Source organism: Mercenaria mercenaria, chromosome 15, assembly GCF_021730395.1.
Source record: "Mercenaria mercenaria strain notata chromosome 15, MADL_Memer_1, whole genome shotgun sequence".
In the NCBI taxonomy this organism is placed as follows: Eukaryota; Metazoa; Mollusca; class Bivalvia; order Venerida; family Veneridae; genus Mercenaria; species Mercenaria mercenaria.
In genome coordinates, this window is record NC_069375.1 from 4,165,272 (window position 1) to 4,182,446 (window position 17,175).

At 34.9% G+C, this 17,175-nt stretch overlaps 2 protein-coding genes and 1 long non-coding RNA gene across 3 annotated transcripts; 1 reads left to right on the forward strand and 2 right to left on the reverse strand.

Moving 5' to 3' along the window:
- Window positions 1-3,265: 3,265 nt before the first annotated feature.
- Window positions 3,266-7,394, forward strand: LOC123547285 (uncharacterized). The gene is made up of 3 exons (XM_045334265.2): window positions 3,266-3,682; window positions 4,713-4,876; window positions 5,323-7,394. Exons 1-3 carry the CDS (start codon window positions 3,266-3,268, stop codon window positions 6,494-6,496), a joined length of 1,755 nt encoding a protein of 584 aa, XP_045190200.2. The 3' UTR covers window positions 6,497-7,394.
- A 704-nt stretch (window positions 7,395-8,098) lies between these two features.
- On the reverse strand, window positions 8,099-11,016 carry LOC128548886 (uncharacterized). Its single transcript, XM_053524418.1, has 3 exons — window positions 10,635-11,016; window positions 9,866-10,080; window positions 8,099-9,169 (listed from the first exon to the last, which is right to left on the reverse strand). Exons 1-3 carry the CDS (start codon window positions 10,932-10,934, stop codon window positions 8,113-8,115), a joined length of 1,572 nt encoding a protein of 523 aa, XP_053380393.1. The 5' UTR covers window positions 10,935-11,016; the 3' UTR covers window positions 8,099-8,112.
- A 1,741-nt stretch (window positions 11,017-12,757) lies between these two features.
- On the reverse strand, window positions 12,758-14,651 carry LOC128548662 (uncharacterized). The gene is made up of 3 exons (XR_008367212.1): window positions 14,045-14,651; window positions 13,503-13,629; window positions 12,758-12,835 (listed from the first exon to the last, which is right to left on the reverse strand). It is a non-coding gene; the product is annotated as an uncharacterized LOC128548662 (long non-coding RNA).
- Between the last annotated feature and the right edge of the window lie 2,524 nt (window positions 14,652-17,175).

Here is a 17,175-nt window from a genome sequence, read left to right on the forward strand (position 1 = left end):
TGCACATGTCTACATAATGTCCATGATGCTTAACAAGTTTTAATTGAAATGAACAGAAATGTAGAAACTACAATGTAGTTGTCATTAGTCGTCAAAGAAGGGTCACAACTCCAGACAAAATAATCGATCATAAAAGTCAAGACAACATGTACATATCCACTTTATGCCGTTGATGTATACTAAGTTTCAATTCAGTTGGGTGGAAACTGTAGGACTTAAGTTTACAATGTGATGGAATTAGTTCGAGGTCCAAAAGGGCAACAACTCCAGAAAAAAATAATTAGGCACAGAAGTCTCGATGCATTCATGTTGATGATGTAAACGAGTTTTATATGAATTTGATGGCAACTGTATGGGTTAAGTTCTTTGACACCGGATACATAAAAGGAGTTTATTATATATCTTGGAATAAGTATGCTTTAAAAGTTTTCAGAACGTAGTAAGCTGGTTTCATTTTAACCTAGTTTAAAAGGAGCTTCTGTATGTATCGCTAACCTAGAGCTAGAAGTCCGAGTCATGAATTTTACATACATGTCATCTTGTTATGATGAATATTTGCGCCAAGTTATGAGAGCTGTAACACATTCATAACAAGAGGGCCTTCAGGGCCCTGTATCACTAACCTGAAGAAAGTAGGTCAGCAGGTCACATTCATGGTCACTGAAGTCAGTTTTAAGATCGGTGTGCAAAACTGAACATGTCATCCAAATTTCAAGGCTGTATCTTAAAAAACAAATAATGTAGGTCAGTAGGTCAAATTCCACATGACCCAGATTCAAACTTGACCTAAAGTTCATCAAGATTATCATTCTGACCAAGTTTCATGAAGATACAGTGGCTTCTAGGGTATTAACAAGCTTTTCCTTTGATTTGACCTGGTGACCTAGTTTTTGACCCCACCTGACCCAGATCTGACTCTGACCTAAAGATAATCAAGATTAACATTCTGACTAAGTTTCATTATAGTATGATCATAAATGTGGCCTTTAGAGTGTTAACTAGCTTTTCCTTTTATTTGACCTGGTAACTTGTTTTTGACCCCCCCCCTGACCCAGATTTGACCTTGACCTAATGATCGTCACGGTTAACATTCTGAATAAGTTTCATTAAGGTATAGTCATAAATGTGGCCTCTAGAATGTAACAAGCTTACCCTTGATTTGACCTGTTGACCTAGTTTCTGACTACTTTACCTAAATTTAAACTTGACCAAAAGATAATTATGGTTAACATTCTGACCAAGTTTCATGAAGATGCAGTCATAAATGTGGCTTCCAGAGTGTTAACAAGCTTTTCCTTTGATTTGACCTGGTGACCTAGTTTTTGACTCCACCTGACCCAGACTTGACCTTGGCTTAAAGATCGTCAAGCTGAACATTGTGATCAAGTTTCATTAAGGTACAGTCATAACTGTGGCCTCTATGAGTGTATCAAGCTTACCATTGATTTGACCCGGTGACCGAGTTTCTGACTCCACTTGACCTAAATTTAAACTTGACTTAAACATTATCAAGGTTAATATTCTGCCTAAGTTCCATGAAGATAAGCCATAAATGTGGCCTTTAGAGCGTTAACAAGCTTTTCCTTTGATTAGACCCGGTGACCTAGTTTTTGACCTCACCTAACCCAGATACATAACTAACCTAAAGACCATCAAGATTAACATTCTGAAAAAGTTGCATGAAGATATAGTCATAAATATGGCCCCTAGATTGTTAACAAGCTTTTCCTTTGATTTGACCTGGTGACCTAGTTTTTTACCCCAGATGACCAAATATCAAACTCATCCAAAATTTAATTAAGAGTAACATTCCGACAAAGTTTTATTAAGACTGGGCCAAAATGGTGACCTCTAGAGTGTTAACAGTCAAATTGTTGACGACAATCGGATGACGGACACAAGGGGATCACAAAAGCTCACCTTTGAGCACTTCGTGCTCAGGTGAGCTAAAAACTTAAAGACAGAAAAAGTTTAGTTTTTAACTACTTGATTGTGACCTTGACTATCATTTGAATCTAGCATGAGTCACATCGAAATATAACATTTAATAACCCTGCGAAGTAATTTGAAAATCCACCCAATCATGGAAAAAATACTGACAATGCAAAAAACATTATTTGAATCTCACTTTCGACACCACAAAAAAAGGCAATAGCACATTTACATTGAAACATCATGAAACGTTTTCTATAAAATAAGTACGAAAGACTTATAATTTTTCAAAGACTATATTATAAAGTTACATTGTTTATGTAGAACTATGCTCAGTGGATTGAAAAATGTGAGATTTCAATGTATTTTGCAAATTCATCTAAGGCAGGTTCTTCGTGCATGATGCATATTTTCCTATCTCCCTAACATTTGATACTTCTATTTCTCTAACTCTGGAAATCTGATTGTACTTTCTGTATGATCCATCAAATAGTTCAGTTTTTTTGTTGTTGACGAAGGCTTCAAAAACTTGCGGCCCTTAAGATGTGGTTTGCACACTGGCCTTCCAATCCTGAGGTCGGGGGTTCGATCCCCGGCAGTTACTCGGGAATTTTCAGAAACGCTTTTCAGTGTTTCCCACCCAACTAGAGGTGTACTGGTCAGGAACCCAGGCAATCCTTGCGTGTATCAGTGCTATACACTGGGCACGTTAAAGAACCAGGCTGTCTATTCGCAACGAGCTAGGCTAAGTTAGCCGGACAAGCCTGTATCTGATTTCTGATCTCTCTGTCGTGGGGGCTTTGTCTCACTCTGTCCCTCTGGTCAGATCGCTCTGTGTCTGTACTAGTAGAGGATGAATTATGCGCCCTGTGTGGCTGCATTTGAACTATGTAAAGCGCCTTTGAACGTGAAATTGATCATGAAAAGGGCGCTATATAAATCTGGTATAATAATAATAATAATAATTAGATGAGCATCTGAAATGAGAAAAATTAGTGACTTTTACACTTAGTATAAATCCTACATGTTCATTTGTTCATAACAACTACAAATTTTAGAATACAAAATCTAACATATATCTTAGAATTATAACAATATCAGTCTGACAGATACTATTAAGAAAATGTCATGACTTTATTAAGAAGTGGTAAAACAATACCCTATACAAGTAATGAAGACTAAAACCTATGAATTTTAACAGATGATATATATTTGTCTATACTTATGTCTTCATATACCTTCATTTTCAACTAATACTGTCCTTTACGATAACTGAATTACCTCCCTTCGCAAAACGAGCACCTGTTACTTCCGGGGATTAAATCAGTTCAAAATGTCGGACATCAACAAAGAAATCATTGAAGCATGTGCAAAAAATGACAGCTTGGGAAAGTTTAAAGTCATTGAGTTGAAACGTTATTTAGCGAATCACCGACAGAATGTGTCTGGAGTTAAATCGGAGTTAATAGAGCGTGTGAAATGGACATTTAAGCTTGGACTTGGGGATTTAAGTTCGCAAAAAATCCAGGACAAAGAAGAATTTGAGCAGCGTCAGTGGGATAAATTTTGTACACCGCAGGGTGAAACCATTCCCCACCCAGACTGTTTAAACAACTGGAAGAACACTTTCGAGACCATTCCCGACTTTGATGAGAAGGAAATCTACAATTACTTAGTGTTGAAAATGAGGTCAAAAAGACAGCTGAAATCACGGGGGTTCCTCGAGGATGGTCACGTTCACAATGTTGAGGTAAGAAACAAATGTATGACTAATATTGCTATGTTTGTTTGTAAAACAGTTTACAGTTATACTTCATGAAATCAGTGAAACAGGTCCGGTTGACATTAGTCCAAGTAATCAGATGTGATCTTAATAAATATTTTTTTTTCATATGGGCAGTATTCCCTTTTGTTAAACACTCGAAAGACCAAAATGGAATTTTCACCGCCGCGCTATATATAGATAGGTTTATATGCAGATTATTTCATGAATTCAAATAAAACTTAATATATCGAAAGGATATTCAGTGCCTGGTTGATTTATGTAAAAGTTCTCAAATATTAAAATATCCAAAATTACAAATATTCTGGCGATTTAAACCTATGTTTGTACTGTACACAATGTAACATTTATTGGGTTTACACAAGCGTTAAACCCAATAACTTTACATAACTGTGTATTGTAATTTTAGATTATCTTCCATTATATTGGTCCTTCAAATATTTGTCGTTTAGATTGCCTGTCACACATTTAAAATTTATAAAGCAAGCTGAAGGTCAAATTATTTTGAGTACCGTTACCTTATACACTGGAAATATAGTACATAAATTTATAAAGTATACATATGAGCCGTGCCATGAGGTAACCAACATAGTGGCTTAGCAACCAGCATGTATCCAGACAAGCCTGCACATCCTCGCAGTCTGGTGAAGATCTACGCTGTTCGCTTTTAGAGTTTATTGCAATTAGAGAAACTGTTAGCGAACAGTCTAAATCCTGATTAGACTGCGTGGATGCGCAGACTGGTCTCTATCCATGCTGGTTGCAAACCCTATATGTTTGTTTTCTCATGGCGCGGTTCATATATTGATTACAGGACCCATAGCCACTTCCATGAGTCAGTTGTTTTTTTTCAAAAACATGTATGTTGAACCGGGAAAACCTGCTGATACTAAAAACTATTTCATTTACTTCTGTTTACCTAAGGAACATTAATCAAGAGTTACAGAAAATAATTATGTAATAATTGTTTTAGAATATTTATTTTCCTTATTTTCAGGTCAGTGATGTAGATGAAAATTCCAGCCACTGTTATGTGCGTGCTAAAGTAATTCCATCATTCCCAACTGCTGACAAAAAGAAGTCTCCAGATTATTCTCCTTGGCTAATGCTGTCAAAGGTGACCGGCTGTGTGAATTCTGCAGACTGCGGGTGTGCAGCTGGGTAATTACTAATAATTCATTTTTATATTGCTGATATTTTTGTATTCAATGTCAGGTAGAGTCTTTAACTTTTGCATGTATTACAGTACAGATTACATGCTTTTGTTCAATCTAGCCAAATACAGATTGCATTATTATGATCTTTGGTCTGAAAGTTCAGGTCAGTACATTTGTCACAAGCTCTGTTTACTGCTAATACTTACTGACTTGCATAAAACTAAAGCAAAGTAGTGATTCATATCTTAAGGTAGCGGACAGGTAATCACACATAATCACCGGTATGTTTCTCTGGATCTTAGGTTGATAGGGAAACCAATTATGACATGTTTACATTTCATTTACAGCCAGTAATGCCATAAGGTTGGAAAATGCTTTTAATATGCTCAGTACCTTTAACTAATATTAAAAGTACAACACTCTTTTAATTACAATTATTTATATTTGCAGTGATGGCGAGTCATGTAACCACATAGGTGCATTGCTGTATACGGTCGCAGACATTTGTCAGAAAAGGAGAGATGGTACCCTCTCGTCAACATCACAGAAATGTAAATGGTCAAATCCCCGAAAGAGGAAACTAAGTCCAAAAAAGTCGCAGGATGTTTCCTTCGTTAAGTACAGGTTTGAGAAGTCCTTACGAAAACAAGAAGAAAGTGACTCTGTAAAAAAAAATCACACACAAATGGAAAAAGGATGTACAGTTAATGTTGACCGATTCAAAGAGAGACTGTTAGCGGACTCCTTAAATGTAGGCTGGTTACAAAACTTTGAAATCCCTTTACCTGAAGAACCAAAACTGCCGAGCATGCATAGTGTGCCATTCAAATACACGGATTCAGTGGATCTTAAAAGCGAACAATGTCAGAAGGTATTTAGGGGGTATTTTGGGCGCGTAACAAATAACGTTACACCAGAAAAGTGTCAGTTAATTGAAACATTGACCCGCGGACAAAATTCAACCAAATGGATGGATGCTAGGAAAGAGAGAATAACATCTTCAGTATTCGGACAAGTCGTTAAACGTAAAGATAGCACAGAGCCAGACGGCTTGCTTAAAAGTATGTTGTATACTGACTTTCAAAATTCAAACACAAAATATGGAAAAACGCATGAAAAACCTGCAAGGAAAATGTACTCTAAGTTCATGAACAGTAATGGCCACAAAGGACTTCTTGTGAAAGAATGTGGCTTTATAGTTAGCAAGGACAGCCCATTTTTGGGTACAAGCCCAGATGGGCTTGTTTACTGTACTCACTGTGAATCGCAGTTAGGACTTGTTGAAATAAAGTGCCCCGCAGCAATGAAATGGAGGATGAATTCACCAAATGAATGTGCGAGTGATAAAGATTTTTTTTGTGAAATTTCAGATGGAAAAGTATCACTAAAAAAAAATCATAACTATTACTTCCAAGTTCAAGGCCAAATGGGTATCACAGGCCGGAAATGGTGCGATTTTGTAGTTTGGACATGTGTTGGTATGACAGTTGAAAGGATCACATTTGATGAGGAACTCTGGTTTCAAATGGTTCAAAAACTTGAACAGTTCTATGTCACTGCTTACATTGCAGAACTGTTTTCTAGACGAGTTCAAAGAGGTATTCCTCTGTTTACTGCAAAGTAAAAAAACTTGCTTTGATCAAAGTACTGTTGAGAAAAGTGGTTTAAAATTCCTGGTAGTAATTGTACTTTCAGCAGTGTAAAAGCTATTTGCCTGTAAATGTCTAATTTTGAAGCAGATGTCTTATAAGTTAGTTTGTCACCAATATTTTGTGTAAATATCTATGACAAAATGTAATCATTGTTTACATTAAATTTGAAAATATTTAAGCAAACCAGGGAATTATTTATTTTGTTATCTAAATAGACTGACAATAAACCAAATTCCAGATTCAGGTGAAATGACTGACACCAATTTGATTTTTTTTTTGGAAATAAATACCAGATTCTGGTGAAATGGCTGTTACCAATTTGACCGATTTTTGGAATTAGTTTTAAAGATACTTGCTCACAGCTTTAATTAAACTTTGAAATATTTTTTTTCACAATTTTTTACTGAAATAACACCTGTTCAATACTACATGTAGATGGGACTAGGGTTAGGACTTGGACTTGTCCGTCTTCCAGTTTAGACACTACCATTATGATTAACTGTTGAAATAATTATCTTTACCAAAAATATACTGGCTGCATGGCAAAGTGAAACAGGTCAGATCATGATCAGACTGTACTGATGTGCAGGCTGATCATGATCTACACTGGGTGCAAAGGCAGAGTCAGTCATGTGGCATGGTAAGGGTTAAATGGAAATTAACGACATTAAATCCTATACCTTCAACAAAGGAAAATTTGATTTAAAGTCTTTTCAATTGTTTTAACAAAACCGTTCAACTGTAATTTTTTTGTGTGTAGCTCTGACAAAAACAGGCTTGTTACTAACAATGAAAAAAGCCATTATTGTACAGGTATTTAATTTAATTAATATACATGTATAATATAAACATAAGTTACATAACAAACATAGAAATTGTTCATTACGGAAAAAGTTGACAAAAAGGGAAACAAATGATGAAATGGTAGACTAGTCCATTATTATGTATATAAAATGTGATCATATTTCATTGCATTAAACATGTGGTTGTCTAATAATGAAAAATCTCTTTGAACACAAAATAAAGATTTAAAATCATCACTGCTTGTTTTACTTATTATACATAAACTAGTTGAATTCTGATTCCCTCTAACAGAAATTAGTAAGTCAGCAACTTCGAAGTCATATTCAATGGAAAAAAATCTGTGTATTTACAAATTCTAAAAATTCATGCTTTCCTTTGACAGAACTGGGATTTATTGCATCCAAATAGCTTTGTATGACTAATAAAAGCAAACGGTAGGAAAAATGTTTCTAAAAGCAACTTTTTGCAGGTTAGAAGAAGAGAAAAGAGTCTTAAAGACAATACCACATTATGTGCCTTAACAATTAGACTAGCCACTAGACAAGTAATAAAAATGTGTCACAAAATTTCAACTTTCGTAATTTTTCTTTTTATTTATGTGATAGTGACAAATGCAAGCCTATTTAAGTGATTATTGCTAAGAACTGTTTCTTATATTATCATATATGATATAGAACATAGACTGGCTACATTAACATTTTTAAAAATAAACATTAAAAATATATTCATAGTCTAGTAGCTAGTCTACCTTAACAGCGGAGTTCTATGAAATATTTCATTCCTATCAATTTTGCACAAGTGGTGGCTGCAGATTTGTTAAGAATGTACAAATCTTAAAAACCTTTGATGAACGAGCTGCCATTGTAATTGGAATATTACCTAAAAGAATTCTAAAGTTTTTTATGCGTTCCATTTCTCTTTCTACGTGAATTCTGCAAGTAGCAATGTCTTTCGTGAGAAGGACTTCCCTTTTCGCAAACTTTTGGTTTTTTCTCTTGAAAGGTGGAATAATCAAATCTATGCCCTTTGGCGTTGTTAAATCTGATATTGTAAACCCTTTGTCAGCCATTATTGCATCCCCCTCGCTGCATAAATCTAACAATCCACTTTCTTTTGTAATTTGTTTGTCACTGATGCTACCACACCAAAGGTCTGACACGAAAGTAACTACTCCATTTGGACTTACTCCTACAAGCGCCTTATATGTCATATGAGACTTGTAATCACTGTACATCAAAGATTTCAACTTCAATGAACTTGGTGTTTCTGTGTATATTTCTGTACAGTCAATTATAATACGTGTTTTTGGAAATTTTTCCTTAAAAACTGTTGGCATGTTCCTTTTAATAACATCCATTGATGGCCACTGTACCAAAAATGAGAGCTGCACTGCCAAGAAATCAATCCATCGATTGCATATGTCACTGCAATGTGTAGTCGAGATTCCAAACCGAAAACTGAGGTCCTCCAGTAACAGTCCTAATCGAAGTCTCATCAGCACCATGAAAAACTCATCAATAACTGTCAGCATACGTGGCCTTCCACCTTGCGTTGGATTGTAATTCAACTGTCTCCTTGATGTCCTTTCTTCCGCCTCGTCCTTAATTTCGTCAAATAAAGCATCAAACACTTTTGCATTCGGTATACCAGTATAAAAACACACCATATCATCATTGTTTTTAACATCATGGTATGTTAAATTTGGCAGTCTACACTGAACACCCTTATCCTCGGTTAAATGTTCCGTTTGTGTTGAGGCATCAACCAATAGCTTTACTTCAACCAAATCCGTCTGTACTTCTTGCATCTTGCAGTCTGGATAGGTCTGAACATAAGAAGATCTGAAATAATTATTCCAAAATGATAAGTTCATACAGCAGAAAAGATATAAATAATATTGTAAAGCAAAACTATTTATAGAAATGAAAGTGTTTGTTACATTTTTTTCTTCTTCGCAAATCATTTAAAATGAACAGAGTTTACAGACCATTCAATTTTTTTAATACCAAACTAGTATAAGATAATCTGGAAATATAAATGAGCCGCACCAAGAGAAAACCAACATAGTGGCTTTGCGACCAGCATGGATCCAGACCAACCTGCGCATATGCGCAGTCTGATCAGGATCCATGCTGTTCGCTTTCAAAGCCTGTTGCAGTTAGAGAAACCGTTAGTGAACAGCATGGATCCCTGCCAGACTGCGCGCAAAGCCACTATGTTGGTTTTCTCATGGCGCGGCTCAAATGGAAATGTTATACCTTGTATCAATTTTTTAATGTTGATAGGTAATAAAAAGAACAGCTAGTGCTACCGTTGTCCGATTTGTTTGAAATCTTTATTCACAATGTGCTTGAAATATGTCATGTAACTGAATGTTGCAATTTGGTTAAGAAAATACCCTTGCCAACAGCAGACCTCAGACTTCTCACTTTCATCTGGCACCTATGTTATAATGTTAATTGCCTACAAACTTGACTCTTACAAATAATATTATTGAAGTGCTTCTTGCATGTAAGATATTATCACTAATTAACTACCTGATCCCGGTTTTCCTAGATTTGACCACTGGACTTGCACAGTAGTCATGAAGGGAAACAGATACGTCCATCATCGTCTCTGCATCATGAACAGTGACGTGGCCGTCCGAGTCAGATGTAGGTCGGCTTTCATCTTGGATACTGTCGCACTGGCTGTTTCCGCTCATCATACCCTCATTATCATCTATCTCCACCATCTGATTTTCATCAAGTTTCTGAAAAAAAATTCAAAGATAAGATTTTATAATGCAAGTCCTTGTGTCTGTCCCAAAATTATATATAAATAAAACACCTGCGGGTACCATTTAGATGATATACATACTGCGTATACATTTTCTGTCAAAATTTCTATTCACGTCTTTTATTTACATGCACTGTTAAATAGTTACAAGTAAAAAAAAAAGTGTTTGGAACAGGCTCACGGTGGGCATCAATCTGACATTCGAACACGTGATATTTCGATGCTCTTGAAAAATATGGCACCGGGCCACTTACACATTCATCGCTTCAACAAAGAGATGGCCTGTCCAGTACATATTTACGACTGATGGTTTATTCGATAATTTCAGCAGACTTCTTCTGTTTTAGATTAATATGTCTGTTTGTCAATTTTATTGTAAAATTAATGGGCACAGACTTGTAATATGCTAACAAGCTTGAAACTCGCCATCTGATATATACTTGTTTCGGCATTAAAACACAGCAATAATTTAAAACAGGCCTACGAGTATGAAAAGTGGGTGGAGTACTGTACGTAAAATATGCATACCGATGAAGTAAATTCTTTAGTACTTCCATTTTCTGTCGGGAATAAGGACGGTAATGTATGTTCTAACGATGGCCCACGATATCCAACAAAGTGTTCACTGCATAGTCGTCTATGTTCGTTCCACACAAAAGTTCTCATGACTGTTTTGCACCTTTGAATCCAAACACGTTTCAGTCGTTTATTTTGTGGAAACCGGTGTAAAGATACAACCCTGCCATCAACAAATTGTCCTCTATATACTCCCTTACATATACAACAATATTTCCGTTGTTTCCGTATTTGATCAACCGATACGTTCATTGTTATCTTTTTTTATCTCAATTGTTTACACAGAGCAAGTCAAAGGTCATGACACGGATAATCCCCGGAAGTGTGGGCGTTAATCTCACGCACGCGCACTTGATTATAAGAACGATAATTATCAAGGGAGCTTACCTAGTTATCGTAAAGGACAATGCACATGATCACTTCATGCTGATAATATAACTATTTCTTTTGAATTGTTTGAAACTGTGAGTAGGCCAACACTTGTGATATTTTAAAGTAAAGGACATAACTCAAGAAAAAGTAACTGTCATACCCGTTTGACTCACTCTTACCTTTTGAATAAAGAAGATCAACCCGAATGTGTACCATGTCAAACACCGCTAACTATTAAACACATTTTAATCGACTGTGTGGACTTTGCTACACAACGCAGTACATATTATGACGTTCAATTTTTGAGAGAATTATTTGACAACGTTCCAGTCGGAAATATTTTATCGTTTTTAAAGCAGATAGGAATATATCAAAAGATCTAACACTTCTTATTTTTATTTACATCTTGCAATATTATTATGTTTGCAGCTGATATTTTAACACACACGTACATACATTTTTATATTACTGTTTTTAGATATGCTTTACATTTTTACATGGATGCTTTTAGATATGTTTTACATTATTCATAGTGTTCTTTACATTTTTACATGGATGTTTTTAGGTATGCTTTACATTTTTACATCAATGTTTAGGCTTGTTATATTTTCTGGTCCTTCGGGATCATTGATTTCAACTCATTTAGATTTGAAGATTGAATACTGCTTAAGCCGGTGCTAGGGGGCGTGAGCAGTGTTGCATTTTCCATTACTGCTCATGAACTGACTCAATCAAACCGAGTCTGCAATTTTCACTGTTTGCATTGTTCTCGGTGCTTCCGAGGGATCTACTTTTCAGATTATATTTATAGTTGGCGTTTGCAATATGACTTCTTCTCGGCGATATATGACCGTTTTGTGTCGATTCGCCGTAAAACCCAACTCACTCACTCACTGAAATTGAAGTCTGGCAATATGTGCATACCTACTTCATGTTGATAATTTCATTTCAACTTACATTTCCATTGTGACACAGTATGAAAACTGTAGGAGGAGAGGTGTACATTAAATACAAATATAACTGTTATATTTTAAAAGTGGGGCATGACATCCCTGAAATAGATAAAGGCCCTGACATTTATGGTAAATATGTATAACAAGTTACAAGGGTATTGGATAGAAAGTGGGGGAGGAGCTGAGTACATATTGTAGTATGTATTTAATTCAAAATCCAAAAAATTCCATAAGTTTAGAAATGGGTCACCAGATGTAAAATTCACTATAGTATGTGTATGTCTGCTGCCTGGCCATGAAGTATACCTGATTGAATTTGCAGAAGGAGTTTTAATACACAAGGTATCAAGGTAGCTGTGATAGCCCTGTCCACTGCATGCTGATGTTGTGTACCAAGTTTCATATGAACTGGTAATTAGTATATACATGAAAGAATTTGATAAAAGCAGCAACTATCCTGTACCTTTTTGATGTCTACTGTTCATGGTCTAGCCAAAGCTCCATAAGTCTGCATTGAGGGTATTTATTCACCATATCATACTTCAACTGCAATTAAAGACCAACATGCACATTTATATGTACATAAATTTTACTTTCACAATTAAATGTGCTTTCTCTTTAAAATTCAATTGCTGACACTTTATATAAAAACAATTTTGAGAAATACATAAATCTAAAATCAATTATTATAGTTAGTTTAATAAATGCTTTAGTAAATGTCACATTTATTTTCAAAACACTGACACCTACCTGTAAAAAAGTGCAGTCTTCCTGGTAATAATAACATTCATTGTCCCATTGTTTATTTGGATCAACTTACATCTTCATCTGAAATAAGTACAGTATAACAAAACTATGAGTATAATGAAATTAATATTATATGGAATATTGACAAGTGTGAATTTATGTATTTTGAAACTACTCATGTAGCTTCACTTCTTTAATTAGGCCTACAGCACTGTTGATGTACAAACTTTAATGTAGTTGTACAATTCATGCATGCCATATGAAAAATAATTATTAGAAATTAACATTATATGAAATCTTGACAAGTGTGAATTTATGTATTTTGAAACTACTGATGTAGCTTCACTTCTTTAATTAGGCCTACAGCACAGTTGATGTACAAACTTTAATGTAGTTGTACAGTTCATGCATGCATATTAGAAATTAACATTATATGGAATCTTGACAAGTGTGAATTTATGTATTTTGAAATTACTCATGTAGATCTAGCTTCACTTCTTTAATTATGCCTACAGCTCAGTGGATGTAGTTTAACAATTCATGCATGCCATGAAAAATAATTATTATTCTACTTATTAATCTGGTGTAATCTGTTATTGTCAGTCAACTTCTATCAAAATCATGACCATGCTTCATTCAGACCCTAGACTTTTCAAGCTATGCAGAGATATCTTTTCGTTTGCTAACTTACAGACATCGTTTCTTTTCATACAAGAATATTGTAGACTCTATGAATATTTACATTTACCTTTCTGTACTGTTGGTTTCCATCATACATTCCTGTTGAATAGGAAATGTGCGGGCCGAACACAGGTTCCACGACAGTTTCAAATTGGATCTAAAATATTTCCATGGTGCAGCCTGCAGGTATTCATCTGAAACAAACACAAGACGTCATAGCTAACCGTATGATTCAGCCTCACGTCCAATCATACATGTATTAATTTATGCAAAGGGTTTCTGGCCGTCTTCTTTCTAAGTTTCAAATTATGTCAATTTGAATGCAACAATCGTTTTATTTGCTATGACAATGACCCATTCTGATCGATGTACTATCTATGAGTACAAAACAATGAGCCAATGCGTTAATTCTGCATCTAATGATTTATCTTTAGAAACTCTGGTGACACTTAGGCTGCATGCATATATATATATATACACACACCGGTATGCTATGTTTTTCCAACCGTTTAAATGACTGGGCAAATCGTTTCCAGGTCTTGAAATACAGACGACTGATTATCAACCTTGTTTTGTACTCGTTGCAAAATAATTAATTTATAAACTTACCTTATCGTCGTTCCTGCAAGAGCAACTCGACCTGTCAAAATATGTAAACACATGGGAGGCCTTTTGACAGCACAGTCTGACATGTAAACATCCGAAGGAAATAGTCCAAATTTATTCTAGTTACTTCCATATGCGATTCTATCCTAAACTATATTCATATGCATAATATATCGCATGTACATTTAAGCATAAATTGAATGTTTGTGAATCCTGTCCTTAAACTGTTTTTACGTTAAGCACCGAAAATTATGTAATCCATAAGGCCATGTGCTCAGCCTGATCACATTTCTACGCATAAACACATTTTTGTGTGAAAAAAATATGCTGAAAGTTACATTTTATTCTGTCAATTACTTTGTGACCTCAACCGTTTCTAAAAATAAAATTGACTCATCTGACTTTTATGTGTATTGGCCTTGTAATGATATTATGGATTTTTATCATAAATACACATGCTTATGTCAAATCAATAGTGAAATGATGATGTCTGTATGGAAAAAAAAAAGAAAATAAATATTATCTGAAATGATCGACTCTAACAGGCCTTTTCATCAAATTTATTTAAAAAATGATTGCTCGCAGGAAGTAGATCATTCATCTAGGTAGGTTTTAGTCACTATTATAAGGTGATGTCACTTTTTGAATTTCCGATGAATAACAAAAAAACCAAAGAATATTCAGTTCTTTACAAAAACCGTTATACTATGATTCAACCAAATAGTTTCCTTTGTCTACCAGAAAGGAACAATTCTTTTATCTTAATATTGAGCTTTGGTACCTTTATAACAGACATTAAACTAAAACAATAGACATTCATGTGTGATTTCGGTGATTTCAACAAAGCAATTTCAAGCAAAAATATTAATGTGGAATGTAAAGTAAGTTACACACTACAATATCCAACCACGATACTTTCAAAAACAATGCATTTGCAGAATAGAGAGATAACAGCTCGTGAAAACTAATGACAAATTTTGACAGGTATATGATGACTCATGACCTAATTATTTTTTTTCTGTTATTTCTAAATTCCAGTTTGATTTTTCATAAAATGGATATTCTATATTGTAGCTTACAACTCGTACATTAAAACAATAAAAGGGTATATTGTTACCTCACTGTCGTTTTGTCTATCCATGTCTCGTATGAATTCCTATTGTTTCAGTCATTTGTCAGTAATTAGAGCAACTCACAGTGTTGCAATCATACAAAACACATCCTTTATTTTCACATAGATATTGAGGATTTATCTAATGAGCACATGTATTGGAAACACAATTTCAATACCGATTGTGTATTGTAATAAAGCTAAACTATTTTAACCGTGACGTGTTCTTAAACAGAATACTGCTTGCGTGTAGTAGCTGTCGATTTTGAAAAAAAAAAACATGACCTATTATGACGTTCAATCTTTGAAAGAGTTATTTGACAACGTTTCAGTCGGAAATATTTTATCGTTTTTAAAGCAGATAGGAATATATCAAAAGATCTAACACTTCTTATTTTTATTTACATCTTGCAATATTATTATGTTTGCAGCTGATATTTTAACACACACGTACATACATTTTTACATTACTCTTTTTAGATATGCTTTACATTTTTACATGGATGTTTTTAGATATGTTTTACATTATTCATAGTGTTCTTTACATTTTTACATGGATGTTTTTAGATATGTTTTACATTATTCATAGTGTTCTTTACATTTTTACATGGATGTTTTTAGATATGCTTTACATTTTACATCACTGTTTATGCTTTACAGTTGGCGTTTCTAATATGACTTATTCTCGGCGATATATGACCATTTTGTGTCGATTCGCCGTAAAACCCAACTCACTCACTCATGACCTCCTAAAAATATTTTTTCTGTCTTCTGTCCGGGTTTTCAGGTAAAAGTTGGCATTTATTTTTCAAGATATATACTTCAAAAGAGAGCTTAATCAATTTCAATAGGCTTTTCATTCATCAATTTGTGTAATTCTTCAGAAAAAAACTCGCAAAATGGTAGTAAAGAAAAGTACTAAAATGCCGATATTTTGGCTATAGAATGTACCTTAAAGAAGGATTCTAACCTTCATTATAGTATGTAATGGTACGGTGATTAAGCACACCGACTCTGTAAAATATTTTGGTGCTATACTGGATCAATGTTTAAGTTATGAGACTATGATTACATCAGTCATTAAGAAAGCAAATGCAAGACTTATGTTTCTGTACAGAAAGCAAAGGTTTTTATCATTGTACACTAAGAAAATGCTAATCATGTCCTTGTTCAATGTCACTTTGACTATGCCTGCTCTGTATGGTACTATGGTATTTCTCAGAGTCTAAAGAAAAGGCTCCAGGTTACTCTAAACAAGATCATTAGGTTTGTCCTTAGTCTTGTTCAAAGAAGTCATATTGATACAGAGCACTTCTTACAGTTTGGCTGGTTACCTGTTACAAGAATGAGTATTTTACTCGAGCCAGCTCTGTACATGGTCATAATACCAGGTTTAGTAAAGGGTCATGTTTCAGTATTCCTAAAGTCAAAGGATTTTGTAAAAAGTCATTCTGCTACAATGGCTGTTCTTTGTGGAATAATTTGCCACATGTTGTTAAAATTCTGCAAACATACAGCAGTTGAAAGTTTCAGTTAAAAATCATCTACATAGCTTGTAGTTACGTTTGTCTTTTTTATCAGTCCCCTACTGGTTTAAAACCAGTTTCGGGGACTATAGGAATGCACTTTTCCGTCCGTCATTCTGTCATTCCGCCCGTCTTTTCGTCCGTCCGCAATTTCGTGTCCGGTCCATAACTCTGTCAATGAAGGGATTTTAATATTACTTGGCACACATGTTTCCCATGATGAGACGACGTGTCATGCGCAAGACCCGGACCCCTGGCTCAAAGGTCAAGGTCACAATTGGAGGTCAACAGGGCTATTTTCCTGTCCGGTCCAGAACTCTGCCATCCAGGAAGGGATTTTAATATTACTACAAATATCCCTCATAATAAGACGATGTGTTATGCGCAACTTTCAGACTCCTAGCTCAAAGGTCAAGGTCACACTTGGCAATCAAATGTTTACATGGCATGAACAGGATCTGTTTCGTGTCCGGTCCAACACCATCATCCATTAAGGG

What these genes read in the sequence shown, in the direction of transcription:
- LOC123547285 (XM_045334265.2), top strand. Translation starts at nt 3,266, where the DNA reads ATGTCGGACATCAACAAAGAAATCATTGAAGCATGTGCAAAAAATGAC. An exon ending in GTCACGTTCACAATGTTGAG is followed by an intron (nt 3,683 to 4,712) that starts GTAAGAAACAAA and finishes CCTTATTTTCAG; the next exon opens with GTCAGTGATGTAGATGAAAA. An exon ending in GACTGCGGGTGTGCAGCTGG is followed by an intron (nt 4,877 to 5,322) that starts GTAATTACTAAT and finishes TTATATTTGCAG; the next exon opens with TGATGGCGAGTCATGTAACC.
- LOC128548886 (XM_053524418.1), bottom strand. Translation starts at nt 10,934, where the DNA reads ATGAACGTATCGGTTGATCAAATACGGAAACAACGGAAATATTGTTGT. An exon ending in CTAAAGAATTTACTTCATCG is followed by an intron (nt 10,081 to 10,634) that starts GTATGCATATTT and finishes ATTTTTTTTCAG; the next exon opens with AAACTTGATGAAAATCAGAT. An exon ending in TCTAGGAAAACCGGGATCAG is followed by an intron (nt 9,170 to 9,865) that starts GTAGTTAATTAG and finishes TAATTATTTCAG; the next exon opens with ATCTTCTTATGTTCAGACCT.